The sequence below is a fragment of the Callorhinus ursinus genome, unplaced genomic scaffold, assembly GCF_003265705.2.
Source record: "Callorhinus ursinus isolate GAN/ISIS: 27379988/994484 unplaced genomic scaffold, GSC_fseal_2.0 scaffold18, whole genome shotgun sequence".
NCBI lineage: Eukaryota > Metazoa > Chordata > Mammalia > Carnivora > Otariidae > Callorhinus > Callorhinus ursinus.
The window spans coordinates 9390670-9409900 of record NW_027397080.1 but is presented as its reverse complement, the minus strand read 5'-3'; the positions used below and the strand labels follow the sequence as shown (position 1 = coordinate 9409900).

At 40.9% G+C, this 19231-nt stretch overlaps 1 protein-coding gene across 3 annotated transcripts in view; it reads left to right on the top strand.

Moving 5' to 3' along the window:
• The window catches only part of AGO4 (argonaute RISC component 4), a 37528-nt gene extending 18827 nt beyond the window's left edge, over window positions 1-18701 (top strand). The window contains exons 12-19 of one of the 3 annotated variants that reach the window (XM_073902914.1): window positions 1041-1225; window positions 2227-2386; window positions 5308-5623; window positions 5764-5898; window positions 10979-11068; window positions 12157-12258; window positions 12528-12727; window positions 14846-18701. In XM_073902914.1, coding sequence (XP_073759015.1) covers window positions 1041-1225; window positions 2227-2386; window positions 5308-5623; window positions 5764-5898; window positions 10979-11068; window positions 12157-12258; window positions 12528-12727; window positions 14846-14954 — 1297 coding nt within the window. In that variant the 3' untranslated portion in view covers window positions 14955-18701. Of the gene's footprint in view, window positions 1-1040; window positions 1226-2226; window positions 2387-5307; window positions 5624-5763; window positions 5899-10974; window positions 11069-12156; window positions 12259-12527; window positions 12728-14845 lie in introns of those variants that run through there. The other 2 variants (XM_025855752.2, XR_003205098.2) reach the window with 2 other exon arrangements.
• Window positions 18702-19231: the final 530 nt, after the last annotated feature.

The following is a 19231-nucleotide window of genomic DNA, read 5'->3' as shown; positions in this document are numbered from 1 at the left end:
ACTGGCACTAAATCCCTGACTCTTAAGAGTGACGCCATCTGGCTGTAGGAGAAAGACCTTGTATTATAGTAAATTGCAAACTTGGGAATGACATTAAGAATCTGACTCAGCTTCCTTACATTTAGAGCAGAAATCTGTGACTAACAAGGCCGAAGCAGAGACAGTTGGCAAACTCTTGAGTTCTTAGTGAAGCTTCCTTTGGTATTAATTGTATCTTTTCAGCTGAGCTTAAAAAACTCGTCTGTTCTTAATCATTATAATTTACTAGTGAGCTTGTTTTCCTGCAGGGTCACTGATTGAGAGCATTGGTTCATGTCTTCCAGATGCAGCTCTTATCTATAGAAAGGAAGTTAGTAAGAAGGGTAGAAAAATCAAGGCAGGAAAAGGGAACTGGATGGAAAAAACGAATCTTGCAAAATATTTGGCAAATGCACAAAAATTATTCTGAAAGCTTTATACATAAAGTCACTTCTCATATCCAGAATTTAAAACTTCACAATGAATTGTTTTTTTTTTCAAAGTGGTGGTTTCTTTTGATATTGTTATTGAATCACATCAGTTACAAGTTTGAATGTAATCCTAAATATGCCAATTTTGTGTTTCCATGTTCTCAGTTGAACACAAGCTTACCCAATCATTCTTGTGCCAGGCTTACCAAGATACACATTCCCTGAAATTTTGACTTTGCTTTTCTTTAGTTCAAAATTACGGACTTGAATGTTTAAAAAAAAAAAAAGAAAGAAATCTTTGAACAGAAATGCTATTCTAGTTCCTGGGGCCCAGTTGAGGCATAATTGTTTAAAAATTCAAAATGATGATCTGAGAGCTTAATAATACAGATTCTTGTGCATTATAATCGCGGTGATACAATTGCCAGCCCATCTTTGGCAACCAGTTAAAGATTTTTTTCTTTGTTTAGTTGTTTATTTTTAATTTTGGCTAAGAATGTGCAGAACTGAAAGAAGTATCTTAGTGGAAAATAAATGCTAGGAACATACTCTGAAATGAAAGCATTGTGCCACTTGGTTCTATTTTAACAGGAGTTTCACTGATCAGCTCCGTAAAATCTCTAAGGATGCAGGAATGCCTATCCAGGGTCAGCCCTGTTTCTGCAAGTATGCACAAGGTGCAGACAGCGTGGAGCCCATGTTCAAACACCTGAAAATGACCTACGTGGGCCTACAGCTAATCGTGGTTATCTTGCCTGGGAAGACGCCAGTGTATGGTATGGACCCCTTTAATATTGAACGAGGGATGACTTCAAGGAGTAGGTCAGGGTAAGCTAGGTTATGCTGTAGTCACAAACAACCCCAGACTCCTGGTGGCTCAAAGCATCAAAGGTTGATTTTTTGCTTCTGCCTTGTGTGCATTGAGGTAGACTGAGGCCCCTGTTCCATGCCATCGTGTCATTTTCCCTCTGGGACCCAGGCTGGCTAAGCAGTTGCTATTTGGAAAGTTGCTGGCCCCATGGCAGAGAGAAGAGAGAGCTCTGGAAGGCTCTTAACATTTGCAGCTTCTTGACCACAACCAGCCACATGGCTCTTCCCAACCTTTGTGTGGGGATCGAGAATGGGGGCTGGGAAATGCAGCGGGAGTGAGTGTGTGGCATACAGTGGAATTCTACCATAGCCCTCAAAGCAGGAAGAACCGGAATGTTTGGTGAAAAGCACTTAGGAATATCAGAGTGGGGAAGTGTGGGGGAGCCTACCACTTCCAGAAAAGAAGCTGTTCAGTTTGTGTCTATTGTAACAAGAGTGATACAAAGTTCTTTTGGCTATCATCTAAATAAAGGATTTGGGAACTACAGACCAGCTGTTTGAACTTTATAAAACATCTTCAATGCCCTCTGTAGTTGTTTCTTTTGTTACTGTCTATCTCTCCTGTTTAGAGGAAAAAGAGGGGGAGGGTGGGAGAAAAATACATAAAAGTCAAAGGGCTGGCTTGTATACTGAGAGGGAGGAGCTGAGAGATGGATTCCTTTTCCAGACCAGTCCTGTGGAAAAAGTAACCTCAAGGGACTGAGTGGTGGCAGGCGGGATCCAGGAGTAAAGGAAGTGGGCTACCTTCAGTGCTTGCAGGAGGGAAGAAAAGGAAAAATTGCCCTGGGGGGTTAGCAGATAAAACGACCGCTATGTAAATGTTTATGTGTGGATTTTTGCCTCTACTCTTAGTAATTAGGAGAATATTTAAACATTTTTAAATTAATTAATGAATTTATCCTTGTAGCGGAGGTGAAACGTGTTGGAGATACCCTCCTGGGTATGGCCACACAGTGTGTCCAGGTAAAAAATGTAGTGAAGACCTCACCCCAAACCCTTTCCAACCTTTGCCTGAAGATAAATGCAAAGCTCGGAGGAATTAACAATGTGCTTGTACCTCATCAAAGGTAAGATTCTGAACTCTGTTTTTTCTACTTTTTTTCTCCTACATTTTTATTAAGATCAAATGTAACGTTATTTGCAGTAAAGCACACAAATCTTAAACATGCATCTCAATTACTTTTTCTTATATATGTATACACTCATGTAACCACACCCAGGTGAAGATCTAGAACATTTCCAGCACCCTGTCGGGCTTCTTTGTGGCCCCTCCCAATAGATAACCCCCAAAGGTAACCACTATCACCATAGATTAGTTTTGCCTCTTTTTGAACTTCATATAAACGGAACCATACAATATGTAATATTTTGTGTCTGTTTTCTTTTGCTCATCCTTATGTGTCTAGAATTCATTCATGTTACTGTATTAAGTAGTAGTTTACTCATTTTCATTGTTGTATATTATTTCATTATATGAATATACTCACAGAATTTTAATCTATTCTACCATTGATGGATATTTTTGTACATTCATTATACAATTTTTCTACATTTTTGGTGGATGTAAGTACTCTTTCTCCTGAGTATATATCCAAAAGTAGAATTGCTAAGTTATAGAGAGTACGTGTATTTAGCATTGATAGATACTGTCAAATAGTTTCGCTGGGTGGTTGTACCAGTTTACATTTCCATGGAGATTTCTGGTTGCTCCATATTCTCACCAACACTTGGTAGTATCAGTCCTTTTAAATTTAGCCATTTTGTTTGGGATAATAGTATCTCATTGTGGTTTTAATTTGCATTCCCCTGATGATTAACCATGTTGAATACAATTTCGTATGTTTATTGGTTATTTGGATATCTTCTTTTGTGATGGGTTTTTCAGTTCTTTGCCCATTTCTTAGATTGGTTTGTCCATCTTTTCATTAATTTGTATTTTCCCTATCTATTGAGATAATATCTGCCTTGCTAACTCTAAAATGTTTTCATGTGAAATTCTATATGTGAAAGTGATTTGAAAAGTTCAATTTAGACAATAAAAAAAATTTAAAAAAAAAAGTTCAATTTAGGGCTGTGGTATTAGTGATTTCTATACTTGACAAGAATATGAAATTGAGTGCCTTGCTCTTATACAATCATATTACAATCTTAATTTGCCCTTGAATAACACTTATAGGTTACAAAATCCTTCGTACACCATTGATGGATGAGGTATACAGGCCATATGGGAAGTTAACCTAAAATCTGAAATCGTTTAATTTTACCCCAAATGTTTGAGACAATATAGCATAGTAGTTTAGGACGCATACCTCGATGTCTGACACCCTCGGTTTGGATTCCAGCTTTCCTGCTTCCTAGTTATGTAAGCTTGGGCAAGCTCCTTAACCTCTTCTGTCTTGTTTTTTTCAATCTGAAAAATTGAGATAATAATTGTACCACCCTCATGGGATTATCGTGAGGACTAAATGAGTTAATACAGGTAAAGTTTAGCACAGTGGCTGGTACATAGTATATGTAAGGTGTTATTATATTATGCATATGTATGTTACAGATGTATGTTTGCTGTTGTACTGCTCTGCACTATCATGTTGCATGATGATACATACAGAGAAATATAACACAGCCTCTGCCCTCATGGAGATACCTATTTTATTATAGAGATTTTCAGATTTAGGATGTCTCCTGTATTATACTTTAAGAATCAGTACTCATTTCTGGGCGCCTGGGTGGCTCAGTTGGTTAAGCGACTGCCTTCGGCTCAGGTCATGATCCTGGGGTCCCGGGATCCAGTCCCACATCAGGCTCCCTGCTCAGCGGGGGGTCTGCTTCTCCCTCTGACCCTCTTCCCTCTCATGCTGTCTGTCTCTCAGTCTCTCTCAAATAAATAAATAAAAATCTTAAAAAAAAATAAGAATCAGTACTCATTTCCAAATCCTACTTTTAAGAATTTGCCAGAGAAGCATGCATGATTACCCCCCCTTGATTCCTTAGAAAAATCAGTGCCAAATAAATGAGTTCATTCTTTCAACAAATATTTATTGAGTGCCAGCTGTGAGCTAGGCAATGTTCCAGGCACGAGGGATACTGCAGTGAATAAGACAAAACAAAACAAAATTCCTGCCCTTGTGGAGCTTACACTCTTGTGTGTGTGTGTGTGTGTGTGTGCATGTAGAAAATAAATACAATTTAAATTAAGTGGGGTGCCTGGCTGGCTCAGTCAGTAGAGTGTGTAACTCTTGATCTTGGGGTTGTGAGTTTGAGCCCCACAATGGGGGTAGAGATTACTTAAAAAAATCTTCAAAAAATTAAGTAAAATATGTGGTATAAGTGATGAATACTATAGATAAAAATAAAATAGGGAAGTAGATAGATTCAATTCTCTTCTCTAAGCCTCACATCTTAAAGAGCATTGGGGGTTTTGTCCCCGTTCCATGTAAATTCTGCAATTCTATATCTGTTGTAAGAATCCTAGGATCCCAAGAGAGTTCATTCTGGGAAAATCTTCCCTTCACACATAGAGATTTTATTAAATTTGGCTCAGGTCCTCTTTTTAAAGTCTTCCCTTCCTGCTATTGTAGAAGAACCATGTTGATTTCTTTTTTAATATTTTATTTATTTCTTTTAGAGAGAGAGAAAGAGAGCAGGGGGAGGAGCAGAGGGAGAGGGACAGAGAGAGAATCTCCAGCGGACTCCTCACTGAGTGCAGAGCCCAACACAGGGCTTGATCCCAGGACCCTGAGCCAAAACCAAGAGTCAGACGCTCAACCGAATGAGCCACCAGGTGCCCCAACCATGTTGACTTCTTAAATCAATTCAGATTCATTGCAAAAGAGGCAGAGACACTCAGTGGGCTTTAGAGTTCTCACCCAATGTGTTCAAGTCTTTATTCTGTCTTGTAAAACTATATCTGTGATTATATCTGGTGAGCTTGAAAGTACAGATTTCCATCCGTTTGTCTGAGTGTCAATGTCTCCTTCAATCTGAGCAGGCCCTCGGTGTTCCAGCAGCCTGTCATCTTCCTGGGAGCGGATGTCACGCACCCCCCAGCAGGGGACGGGAAGAAGCCTTCCATTGCTGCTGTCGTTGGCAGTATGGATGGCCACCCCAGCCGGTACTGTGCCACTGTTCGGGTGCAGACCTCCCGCCAGGAGATCTCCCAGGAGCTCCTGTACAGTCAGGAGGTAATTCAGGACCTCACTAACATGGTTCGAGAGCTGCTGATCCAGTTCTACAAATCTACACGCTTCAAACCCACTCGGATCATCTACTACCGTGGAGGGGTATCAGAGGGACAAATGAAACAGGTACTCTGATTACCCGTGGTTGCCTTTGAGGGTTCTAGGTGTCTGATGGAGCTTCCTCCCATCTGCCACTCCAGGTGAACCAGATCTGAGAGCTGCAAAGTGAGTTCTCAATTAAACGTCATTCTATTTCTAACTCCTAGGTCGCCTGGCCAGAGCTAATAGCAATTCGAAAGGCATGTATTAGCTTGGAAGAAGATTACCGGCCAGGAATAACCTACATTGTGGTGCAGAAGAGACACCACACACGACTTTTCTGTGCAGATAAAACAGAAAGGGTAAGAAACTATGGTAGAAGCCTCATTAGCTGATGCAAGTGAATATGATTTCAAATGGGCATACATACAATTTTTTTTGCTAAAAACAGAAGTGTAATAATAATTTAATAAATATACTAACTCCAGTTGAACATAGATGATCACTTCTGAATGATACAGGTTTCAAGACTGAATATTTCTCTTGTGTGACAGAAGTGCTGGTTTCTGGAGTTTTTAAGGGGCTCAAAAACATGCCAAGATACACTATGATGATACAGGCAAACGCCAAAGGGATGGTTAATCTATTTGGACTTTATTATCATTTGCTACTTTTTGCTACCAGTGCCTAAGGCATGGCTCTAGGATATAAAGAAGAATTTCTCTTTCAAATGATTTTGTATCAGTGCATGTATCAGCGCAGGGGATTCTTGGTGTACACACTTTGACCGCTTATAATGTCACACTTACTAACCATGGGCGAGTTAGCTTCTCTAAGCCATAATGTTCTCATCTGTAAAATGTAAGAACAATACCTATCTCACAGGGGTGTTGTAAGGATAAAATTAATAAATGAATATTAATTTGGGGTATAATTCCCAGCATTTGATAAGAGGCATTTTGTATAATTGATTTACAATCTGTTATTTATGTATAAACTAGCTAAATTATAGGTATATAATATTGACTTTGCTTCTATGATATTTTCTGTGATGTTATTTCATCTTCTGCAGGCCCTCCCTGATCCACCCCCAGAGAGACCAGTTCTTTCTGTTGCTTAATCTTATAATTTTGTGTATCACTCCCATTATTTTCTAGTACACCCTTAGTTTTTGTTTCTAATCCAAGGCTGAGCTATTTTTTGTTTTGTTTTGTTTTCAGAATCATTGGAAAACTAAGGTTTTCCCTTTGGGCTCCAGTTCCACCAGTCAACTCAGATTCTGAGTTTTGTCTTCTGAATTGCCCAAACCCTGACTCAGTAGTACTTCTTAGACTTCCACTGATACAAATTCTCCAAACTCTTGCCCTTGCTCTGGTCACCGAACACCCTGCCACCCCCTCCTTAACTGCACTGTCACCTCTCCATCCCTCCATCACATTGCTATCCATGTAGCTCTGGGAGCTGGATTATCTTCCTAAAACCAGGCTATCTCATCATTTTGTTCTTTACCATCCCATGTCACTCCTAACCTTCCAGAGATTGATAATCCCAGTCCTTGGTCTGCCCTGCTCCCTTGACACTTACCAGCATCTCCAGTTCTCTAATCATGCCTCTTGCCAATCTCCAACTCTGGATCAGTCCACTTACCCATTTCCTTTGCTTCGACCCTTAGGCCAGTGGAGATTGCTGAGGAAGAAAGTCATTTGTTTAATGATGAATGATATTGCAGATTCATGATAGCAAATCTCAGCCAGCCTTTGACGCGCAGTTTCTCCATTTATCCAGTTCCCCGTAGCATGTATTCCAAACCTTCACTTCTCAACTCCCCAGCCCACTCTGTGATGCCTTTATTGGCAGCACTTTACCTTGCCAGCAATAGAACAACCCTCTATTTCCCCAGAAAACAACATCTAAAGGGCATGAGTTTTCTCAGCTTCCTCTCCTCTAGTTTGTTTTTTTTTTTTTAAGATTTATTTATCCATTTTAGTGTGAGAGAGAGAGTGCGAGCTGGGGGAGGGGCAGAGGGAGAGAGAGAGAAGCAGACTCCCCACTGAGTGTGGGGCTTGACACACGGGGGCTTGATCTCACAACCCTGAGATCATGCCCTGAGCCGAAATCAAGAGTTGGACGCTTAACCAACTGAGCCATCCAGGCACCCCTCTCTCCTCTACTTTCAAATGTACTGAAATGTGTTTTCTCCTCTCCTTCCTCTCACATCTCAGAGGCTAACCTCTCCACCTATGCTTTTGTTCCTAAAGGTACACTTCATTAATTACTCTTGGTTTTCAAAACTCCAGTTCCTTCTCCTCACCCTCTAAAGTTCCTCAACTCTTCCTAGTAAGCTTCCTTTTACTGTTTCTCCCTCAGTCTACCTGCGACCTTATCTTTGTTTTCTTTTATGACCAAACTTTTAGAAGAAAAATGACTTGACTTTCCATCTGTACCTTCTCACATCAGACATCCATTCTCTGTAGTCTGACTTCAGTTTCAGTGATTCTCCTGAAGTTGTTCGCTCATGTCAAATCTAGTGCTGTCTTGTCAGGTTCTTACGCTGACCTCTTTGAGCAATAATACGACTTTCCAGATTCACTACCCTCCTCTATAATCAGATTTTCTTTGACTTCTCTTCCTCCTCTGACCATTAAATACTCATGTTTCCAGGCATTCTATACTTTTCTCTCCCTCTTCTCTTCTGAATTTCAACTCAACTCTCTTTAGTCTCACCCACTTTTCTGCGTTCACTGATCTGTTTATAGATTCCTAAATGTGTATTCCCAGCTGCAAACATTGCTGTGCAGTCCCTGATCTGCACCTCCAATTGTCCACCAGACATATTTACTCAGATGCTCTTTAGACATTGTATCAGTGAGATAGGTTAGGCCATGCTGTGGTAACAAAAAAACCCTCCAAGGTCTTAGGGGCTTATAAAGATGCAATTCTTGCTCATATTACACATTCACTCCACATTGCTGCACTCTGCTGCAGCTGTGACCCTGGTGTGCTCCTTTTGGAACCTAGGCTGACAGAGAACAATCTATCTGGAGCATCACCAGTCATTACAGCAGAGGGAAAGAAAGACCTGCACAATCCATATGTTGGCTCTTAAAGCTTCTGCCCAGAAGTTACATATTTCAGGCCACACTCTATCAGCCAAAGCAAGTTACATGGCCACTCCCGAGTTAATTGGGTGGGGATATATGATCCTTCCCCAGGGAGGGGCACGGGAATATTTGGCACTAGTGATACAATCTACCACAGGCATTTCAAGCAAAACACGTCTAAACCTTCTACTTATTGTTTTATCCCCATCCAAAGCCTATTCCTCCCCCAATGTTCCTTTTCTTCTGTGACTTGGCATCATTGTATATTAAGTCAGCCAAGCTAGAAACTTCAGAGCTGTCTTTAAATTCTGCCCCCTGCTTGTCCCCCCATATCCAGTTGTTCAAATAGTCTTCTGTGTTCTGCCCTGAACTCTCTTGTCTCAATTCTTCCTCTTGGGTGTTACCTCTGTCCTAGGCAGAACCTCCTATATCACAGGAGACGCCTACTGGTCTCCCCATCAGCATTCGTTCTTCACAGATGCACCTTCTACCTGCTGTCAGGGCTAGGTTTAAAAAATACAGATCTCAGGGCACCTGGCTGGCTCAGTTGGTAGAGCATGTGACTCTTGATCTTGGGGTTGTGAGTTCAAGCCCCACATTGGGCTTAGAGCTTACTTAAAAAAAAAAAATCCATGTCTTAACCTTGCCACTCCTTTATTCAGAAACCTTCACATATTCCCCATTGTCTACCAGATACTTCCCTTTGGTGTTCAGTGTTTTCCTAAGGTAGCCAAAACATTTCAGTTTCATCCTTCTACCGTGCCCTCATAACACTTTCCATTTCCCATATATATTGTGGATTTGGATTCCCAAGATGACCACATCTGTCCCCCTCTTTTTCCCCCCACTATTCTTATTAAGGTATTATACAGATAACAGTAAAATTCACCCTTTTTAGTGTACTGTTCTGCACGTTGTGACAAATGCATATAGTTGTGTAACCACCATGTCTATGAAGACATGAACAATCCATCCTGCACACAGATTCTTCCGAGCCCTCTGCAGTCAACCCTTTTTCCCTCACCTACAGCCCCTAGCAACCACTGACAGGCATTCTGTCCTTACAGTTTTGTTTTTTTCCAGAATGACATATAAGTGGAATACCATAGCCTTTGGTCTGGCTTCTTTTACTTAGCATAATGCATTTGAGGTTCATCCAAGTTTATTGTGTATATCACCAGTTTATTCCTTTTTATTGCTTAGTTTCCTCATATGGCTGAACCGCAATTAGTTCATCTATTCCTGACTTTAGGGGATATTTGGAGTGTTTCCGGTTTTCATCCCATCCCCCCTTTCAACTCCTGCTTATCCTGTAAAGGATGGCTCAACTATTTCTTCCCACCAGCTTTTTCCAGTGCCTTCCATAATGCTGTTATCACACTACATTGCAGTTCATTGTAAATGGTGTTCATGAAGGGCAGGAGTTCAGGTTCATTAGTTCTCTCTGTGCCTCTGTCATCAACATCTGCTGCAGAGCCTTCCTCATGGGTGCTAAAGTGGTAATTGTTGAAATGAACATGCCTGGATCTCTTTTTCTCCAGGGCATCATCTCCTTCCGTTCTCATCTATAGATTCTAAGAGATTTGCTTTAAAAAAGATTCCATGCTGGGGCAACTGGCTGGCTCAGCCTGTGGAGCATGCGACTCTTGATTATCCGGGTTGTGAGTTTGAGCCCCACACTGGGTATAGAGATTACTTAAACATAAAATCGGAGCACCTGGAGGGCTCAGTTGGTTAAGCGTCCAACTCTTGATCTCAGCTCAGGTTTTTATCTCGGGGTTGTGAGTTCAAGCCCGCATTGGGCTCCACACTGGGCATGGAGCCTACTTTAAAATTAATTAATTAACTAATTAATTAAAATCTTTTTAAAAAGGATTCTATGGTCAAATAAGTTTGGGAAATAATATTTACTCCATCTCCTTCTTAAAGATTATACATCACTGAATAAAGGTTCTGAGAAGTCATACAATAGAAAAACTTTTTTTTTTTTAAGGATTTTATTTATTCATTTGACAGAGAGAGACACAGCGAGAGAGGGAACACAGCAGGGGGATTGGGAGAAGGAGAAGCAGGCCTCCCGCGGAGCAGGGAGCCTGATGCGGGGCTCGATCCCAGGACTCTGGGATCACAACCCGAGCCAAAGGCAGATGCCTAACAACTGAACTACCCAGGCACCCCTAGAAAAACCTTTTTAACTTGGGTTCAACCCAGTGTTTCTCAAATCTGTTTGACCATAAAATACCTAAACACATCCTGCGGAACTAATATTCCTGAAGAACACACTTTGGGAAACGATGCCAGAACTATTATAACTCAGTTACATTTCCTCTTGTCCAGGTAGGTCCCCGAGTTCACATTTGAATTTGATGGAATGAGACTTTTCTGTACTCATAGATGTTCCTGTACGCATTGGTGCACAATTCAGCTGAAGGTAATAGTAGTTAGAATGGAGCCAAATAAGCTCCCATCAAATTCATGCCTCTATACGAAATAAAATTCCTCATGTGGAACCCTGCTATACAGCACAAGAGGATGAAAACTGACCAAATAGCAAGATTTAATTCCTTTCCTTGTGAATGCATTTCTGAAGTTCCCTTCTCTGCTTTCCTAGAAGGTTGATTTTAGAATTTTGGCTGCAAGTGAGCCTTACAATTTCTGATTTTTTTTAAAAGATTTTATTTATTTGTCAGAGAGAGAGAGAGAATGAGCGAGGGGGAGCAGCAGGCAGAGGAAGAAGCAGGCTACCTACTGAGCAGGGAACTGGATGTGGGACTCCATCCCAGGACACTGAGATCATGACCTGAGCCAAAGGCAGGCACTTAACGGACTAAGCCACCCAGGCATCCCACAATTTCGGATTTTAAAAGTGTAAATGAACATCACCTAGTTTTATAGCTGATCAAATTGAGACCCAAAGATATTAAGCTTTGTTAAGGTATGTAGTTGCAAGACTAGGCTTAGAACTGAAACCCCAGGTTTCCTAATTCCCATTTCAGTGCACTCTTCCTGATAATGCATGTGCTGGTGACTTCTTTTATTGATTCTGTAAAAGCATTAGTTTTGTTGAGCCTCGTGTACCAGTTCAAAGATTTCTTCATCTTAACTTTTACTGAAAGTTGTGTGTATCTTTTTACTCCAAGTAAGGAATAAAGTTGAATTTTTTTTCTCAGGAAGCTTATCCATTGTAAATGCCTTTTTCCCCCCTCTATGAACAATGCCAATATATCGTCTATAAATAGATGACAATAATGCAACCCAGGTAAAATAATTCTTTGTCTGGATTCCCCTAGAGAAACCACGGAGTATATTTGTTTGAGAAAATACTTAAGGACAAAGTGGTTGGGCTAAGAAATGTTACAGAAAATTCAACATGTTGAATTAAACTGATTTTCAAAACTTCACTTAAGAACAGTTGGCTAACTTGTTACCAATTAACACATAAGAGGAAAATAACGGCCTGAGCTCAGTTGGGCATTTTGATGACTAATTATACTCCCCCTGCACCCTTTTTTTTGGTAGGTGGGGAAAAGTGGCAATGTACCAGCAGGTACTACAGTGGATAGCACCATCACACATCCCTCCGAGTTTGACTTTTACCTCTGTAGTCATGCAGGAATTCAGGTAATTTGGAAACTGGTTCAGATCTTTGACTCGATAGGGAGATGTTTGCAAATTCAGCAACTGGCTTGACTAGACTTGTTATTCAACACTGTGCATTACTTTGTTAATTTAGTGCTTGTATTCTAGAACTGTTATCTTTTGGTCTGGATATCTGCTTGTAGGTGCACTAGGCAGGAATACTTCTGAATTTAAGGAGTGGATTTCAATTCTCTGCTCTCACATAGTCAACCCATGTCAGAAACATACTAATCATAAAAGTCTCTCTGCAGGGAACCAGCCGTCCTTCACATTACCAGGTCTTGTGGGATGACAACTGCTTCACCGCCGATGAGCTCCAGCTACTAACTTACCAGCTATGTCACACATATGTGCGGTGCACGCGCTCAGTCTCCATTCCAGCCCCTGCATATTATGCCCGGCTTGTAGCTTTCAGGGCAAGGTATCATCTGGTGGATAAAGATCATGACAGGCAAGTTTCTCAGGCACAGTGAAATCTCTTTTTGTCTGAATTAGCAACATGTTAAAAAAAAATGAGCGACTACAGAAAACTTTTTAGAAGAGCTAAACTTCCTTTTAGGGTTTAAATTTCAAGAAGCGAATAAAATTGAATGTGCCTTTGAGAGCTTATAATTTGACTTTGGGTCCAAGAAGTGCTCAGGCTTGCTCATACTTGCATGGTGTGTCTATAGTCTGCCTAAGGAAAAAAGTCTAATTTGGAGCTGCCTGTGGTTTTCCCATAGAGCCAAATGCATTCAGTTCTGCTCAGGAGTCCTGAGCATCCTCAAAGGTGGCCCACACAGTGCCCTGGCTCCAGTCCGAGCAGTCACGGGCCTGTGGATTCCACTTGATGCAAGGGGAAGTCCTGCACAGCTCACTTCATTTTCAGTACAATTTGGAAGAATGCATCAGAGTGAATCTGGGGCATGTGTGTGGGAGAGGAGAGGTGCCAGACCATTTTCACCCCCAAATAGGGATCTCAGAAGCATCATACATTTTGACCTGTTACTGAGCATGATTAAATAGCCAAACGAGCTCTCTGCATTAATTTTCTTTTCCAAATGACCATCTGTGAAGTGTAGCAGTTTCTGGGCTCTTCCCCAAGTCTGAATTCAGCTGCTAAATAGTAGACATTCCATTGCAAGTCTATTTCTGTAAGGGTTGAAAATACGCTATTATGGAAAATGCCCAGCTGTGGCTTTATACCTTCCATCCTGTAATATACATTCATTCATTCGACACATTTATTAGGTATTGACTGTGTGCCCAGCACTGTGCTAGGTACTAAAAATACTAAGATGAGGAAGACCTGTTTCCTGGGATTTTCTGTTTCAGTATGGCAGACAATAGAGGCAAACAGAGCACTGACAATTAGCCCAAGGCAGTATATGTGAAGGTGCAGTGGGACTTCAGAAGAAAGGTTGTTAGAGAAGAGTTCATTGCTGGATGGGTGGGATTTGGCTCTAGAAAGAAGAAAAAAAGGATTTTCCAGGCAGAGGGGAACAATGGACATAAAGAAAAAGCAAGTGACATGTTGAGGCAATACCAAGTTTTCTTTGGCTGGAGTGTATGAAAGGGGAAAACAGGCATGAAGCTGGAAAAGTATGTTAGAGAAGGTTTTCTTTGTTAAATGTAAAAGGCTACTTTGGGGATAAAATAGCCCTTCACCGTTAGTTGGGTGTGAGTGGGAGAGAAGAAGATGAAGTAAAAGATGACTAAGATCGTGAACTTGGATGGTAAGGGCAATAATAATTTAAGTAGTAAAATAATTAAGTAGCAAAAGTAATCATTTAAGTCAGAAGAGGGATGGTGATTTACAGTTTACCAAGCCCTTTATATCCTATGGTATCCTTAAGAGGTATGTTCAGAAGTTGTTACTGTTACCGTAAAAGACCAAAGTTTGAAGGAGTTGTTACTTCTTCAGGGTTATGTAGCTAGTGAGGAGAAGATGAGAAGAGACTCCTGGCACAGTAACATTTGCACGGCAACATAGTATGCTCCAGCATTATATGAGGCCCAGGAATTCATTCAGCAAATGGTTATTGAGACTGTACTATGTGCTGGGCACCAGGGGTTCAGGGGTGAGTAAGGTAGACAAAGTCACTGCTTTCTTGGAGTTTACATTTCCTGGGGGGAAGGTATAACTATCCGATGAATAATTTAAATTCAGTTGTGTTTAGTACCGTGAAAGAAAAGTAGAGGATTCTGTGAAAGTATGTTTCAGGTGGCTCTGACCTGAACTTTGGAAGCAGAAGATTTCTTTGGGGGAAATGACATTTGACTGAAGCCTAAAGGCCAAATAAGCAGTAACCAGACAAAGCAGGCAGTGGAAATCCTAATGTAAGCACTGTTAAGGGTTTGGGTCTTTGGAGACATTATTCTATTTAATTATTGCAACAGCCCATTCAATAAATTGTATGCATTTTTCCATTGAGTGAACTCATGTTTAGAGAGACACGACAAATTATTTAAGGAACCACAGCTTGAGCCTAAGATCTTCTTGAATCCAGTAGTATTTGTGCTATTTGAAACATGTGAAGTTTGAAGTGGTATTTGTTACACCTGGTTTTTTGCATTATTGTCTTTACAGCGCGGAAGGCAGTCATGTGTCAGGACAGAGCAATGGCCGGGATCCTCAGGCCTTGGCCAAGGCTGTGCAGATCCACCATGATACGCAGCACACGATGTATTTTGCCTGAGAGTCTCAGAAAAAGAACTCAACCAATTTGGCACCCCATGCAGCCTCAAAATGTTTCAAATGCCTACCGCCTCTAGAGAGAGCCAAGTTGACTTCAGGTGGTCTTCTACCAGCAACTCGGAATAGTAGCACTGAATCTATACTTCACAGCACTGTCTGATGCATCAACAAAATTGAGCCATTTTTTAAAAGTAATAGATACTCATAGATTGTCTTTTCTGATGCACTGGACTGAATTTTTACCTCATCATGCAAAGGCTGATCAGCCTGAACTTCCTTAAGGACTTTACAAGAAAGGTTTCTATGGAATATTTTGCTAGCTGTGGTGTTCACCGCATCCCTCTAGTCTTATAAGAGAAGATTATTCCTTGTTTTCTGTACTCATTGAGTGGGGTGTATGCATAAGTGGGAGAGAAAAACCAAACAATCTACTTCAGTTCAGCGTAACTTTTTAATTGTGTGGGTCCATAGACTTTTTAATGGAGATTTCTGACTTTGCCACTGTAAATGCCTTTAACGAGCATTAATTTTTGAAAGTTTTACAGAGTTTTATTAGTTTTCCTACTTTATCTTCTTGATCTCTACAGACTTGTGCTGGTGCAAGTACAGGCTGCCAGGCAGTTGCTCTATATTTGGCTGCAAATTCAGACCGGCAGTTCTCTTATTTGCTTGACTTTTGTGAATGTGTAGCACAAACAGATATAATGCATGTCATGGTGACAGATAACACTGCCAAGGTAAAAGTACTCATGTTTCCCCCTCTTTGAAAAAAAAATTAGCTTTTAGTATTTTTCAAAGTTTTCAAAAGTGCCCATTTTATGCTGCTCTGTGGTTTGTTAGATCTAAATGATTTTTAAACGTTTCTCATAGAAAATTAACTTTGGCAATAAGCATTTTTTTAAGGTCCCTTCACTTCCTCCCCCAACAATGTAGTTTTCTAGATGAGATTTCAGTATGATTTTATCAGCTGTTTCTTAAAGATCATAATCTGGCAATTTCTGAAACTGGTCAGAAAAGACATATATTTCCATGACTTTAAAGAATTATTTTTATCTGTTTTATAGTCACAGTTGGTGTCCTGTCACTATATTTTAAAATAAGCTAGAACCACGATGCTTCCTTATCGGATAGGCTTTGCCAATCCTTAAGGTACATTGAGCGATGCTGCGACCTGCACAAATGTACCAGCATTTAAAACTTTTTTTCCCGGGAATCAAGGTTACTCACACAGTCATGTGCAGTGCAGATTTTTTTTGCTTCTCTTTCAACCTGAAATGTACTTGGTGGGGTTTCCTTCCTTTCACTAAACTACAACTGCATAGAAAAGGTTGATCTTTCTTAATAGATTCTAGATCCCGCTCGCAAGGAGATGGGTTCCTTTCTTGTCCAAACAAAGGGAGCTGACCTAAAGCAAGCATCAGTGAAAATGTAGGGAAAAAATGTATTTTGTATTTAGTGTAGATAACACTTTGTGAATGGACAACAGTTACATAGAGTCTTGGTAGTTCCAGCCAGTGTTTCCCAGCCCAGATTTTACTGACTTGTGATTCTCTATCCTGGAACCTCAGAAGTGAGAGCTGGAGAAGGGAATAAAAGCCCCAGAGCCACAGTCTGTATGGCTGAGGAAGGTGCTGGTGGAAGAGACAGACACAATGTGGGAAAACGATTTTGCCCCTTCTGTCTGGAAACTGCTGGTGGGGAAACACTGGATCTGATGGTGAAGGGTGTTTGCTTGAACTCATTAGCCGGTCCAAATCTCTTAAACTAGCCTTCTCAAAATCCCAGCAATACAAAGCACTGTTTTTCTTCAGTCTTTTAAAGAAGCTTGCAAATACATTGAAGTTTACATTTCCATGTGCTGTTGATCAGCAGCGCCACCCATGTTTGCTGAGACTGGTCTCTGAGAGTTCTATAATGTATATTGAGTCCTGTAGCTCATTAAGACGACTGCAGACATCCTTATTCTCCGTGTATAGTGGGATGAAAGCAAGCTCTGTAATTGAGGCACAACACAGGCAGGAGTGAAGAGATGGCAGATGTTAATTTCTTACGATTTTCCTTTTCTGCAAATACCTCACTTGGATACTACAAATCAGGACATGTTGGTGAGCCAGAGCTGCTGCTTTTATTCACACTTGTTCAGGGAGAGCTCAGAAAATACCCTTCAGCATGGCCACCCTGGACCCAAGAGGAGGAAACAACAGGAGCTTCTTTAGGAGAAGGAGGACTGATTGGCGTCCAGGCTGTGAAGAACTCTTGGTGGTTGGCTGGCTGGCCGGCAGGCTCAACGCCTGCACTTGAGTGCCTGGGGCTGGCTTGTTCACGCACAGAAGTTCACTTCTCATCATCTCCTGCCATGGATGGAGCAGGGAGCAAGGCGGAGTGCCAGGCAGCCCTGATTTGCTTGCCGGCAGTTGGGCTTTATGCTTGACCTTGAACTATACAGTTTGTACAACCTCAGTCAGTCCACTAGGGCAAATCAGCGTGGTGGTGGAGGAAAAGCCGGGAGGCCTATTTTTTATAGGAAACAGTACCTTTAAGGGGGCAAATGCTCTCGTTTTGGATGAAAGGAAAGAAATATGGAAGAACTAGGATTATTGGGGGGAAAAAAAGCCCGCTGAAGGGGTGAATCTTGAAGAGGTAATCACTACAGAATCAGAGTTGCAGCAATACTATTGCAAGCAAGTCTGAATGCATAATTTCAATTTGGCTTGATGATTTGAATACCATAACCCCTTGGGACTGACTGAATCATTATGCATGTGTCAATCAATGGGAGGTGTGCATTCTCTAGAAGTAGATTTAGGCTGTTTGGTTTTTTTTGTTGTTGTTGTTTTTTTAATGCAGCCTGTTTAGGCACTGTCATGTGGTGTGAAAGATTGAAATGTAGCAGTGCTAAAGAGTAACAATTAGGGGATGGGAAGCAGGGGCATTGGGAGAGTGGTGAAGATCCAAATGTTGAACCAATTATGTTTTCTTATTGTCGTTAGCTGTTGAACCCTGAGTGGTTTCTAAAGTGAACTAGCTGGCTTAGTGCAGCTAGAGTATGGGCAGGTAGAACATATTCATTCTTACTATAAATTTTATTTGCTGCTTCCAAAGGTGATGATTTACAGGTTCTATATGGTCTGTACTTTAGGATCTGGTGCCCAGCCTATGTCAGAGCTTCTCTACCTGGCTCAGCTAACTACCCTTCCTGTGGGAAAAGGCAACCCACTGCTTAAGAAGGCTCACCCGCTCCGCCCTGCCCTAGCAACCCTTTGTGGATGTGCTGTAAGATTTTCTTGCTCAATAGCAAGGTGGGAGCTCTGCTTTCATTTTAAGAAAGTGGAGGCTGAGGGCGTTGCATCAATACTGCTTGAACTCCAGGGATTTTTCCTTATCGAATTAAAGGGAAGATCTTGTTACTGATTAACCATTTTCTTATCCCTTGCTATTGACATTCATGCTCTTTCTATGTCTAGTGGCTGAAAATGTTTGCATTTGTTCATTTGACTAATGGTGTAATTTTGGTTTCTATATTGTTAGACCTGTAATGTTTTAAAAAATGTATTTTATTAACTTTGGACTGGATGTATGTCTCTAGCAATACGAGGTACTTTCTAAACTATTAAAGGAGAGGTGGTATCCCCATGTTGAGATATGATGGTTGTTTAAATTTTGCGATTTTTTTTTTTGGCCTGCAGGGATATTTTGTGTTCTTGTGTCCAAAAGAGAATAAATTGGCATTCTTGTGCCAAAAGTTGTTTTTCTTGTCAATTGTCTGATACATATGGAGTATACTGTAATGGTAACATGCATGGTTGCTTTTAAAAAAAGTTTCCTCGATTTTAAGAAATTTGAGAAAAAACAGAGGGGAAACTTTGTGTTTTTAACTCCTGGGTCTCCTTATCTTTAGAAATTGATATTTGAGAATTTTGGAAGAGCTTCTTAGCAAAATTTCATATATGAAAACTTTTACAAGATTCATCAGTGTTCTGGGTATAGCTCTTAATGGGAAGATCTATTTAAGTGACGTTTTGAGAAAAATCTGCAGTCTCCAGAGGGCAGTATGGCCCACATACTTTAAGACTGACTTCTCCAGAGGAGGAGCTCCCTAAATTCACCCAACCTGGGGCTATCCAGTCTCAAGTCTTTAAAAAATTCTCACCACATCAGGGTGAGTCACGGCAGAAATAATGCAGAGATTTACACGATATAGCACTTATCCTCAGGGAATTTATGGTTTACCAGAGAAGCACGTTCTGCATACAACTAACTTTACTACAGGTAGTTGTT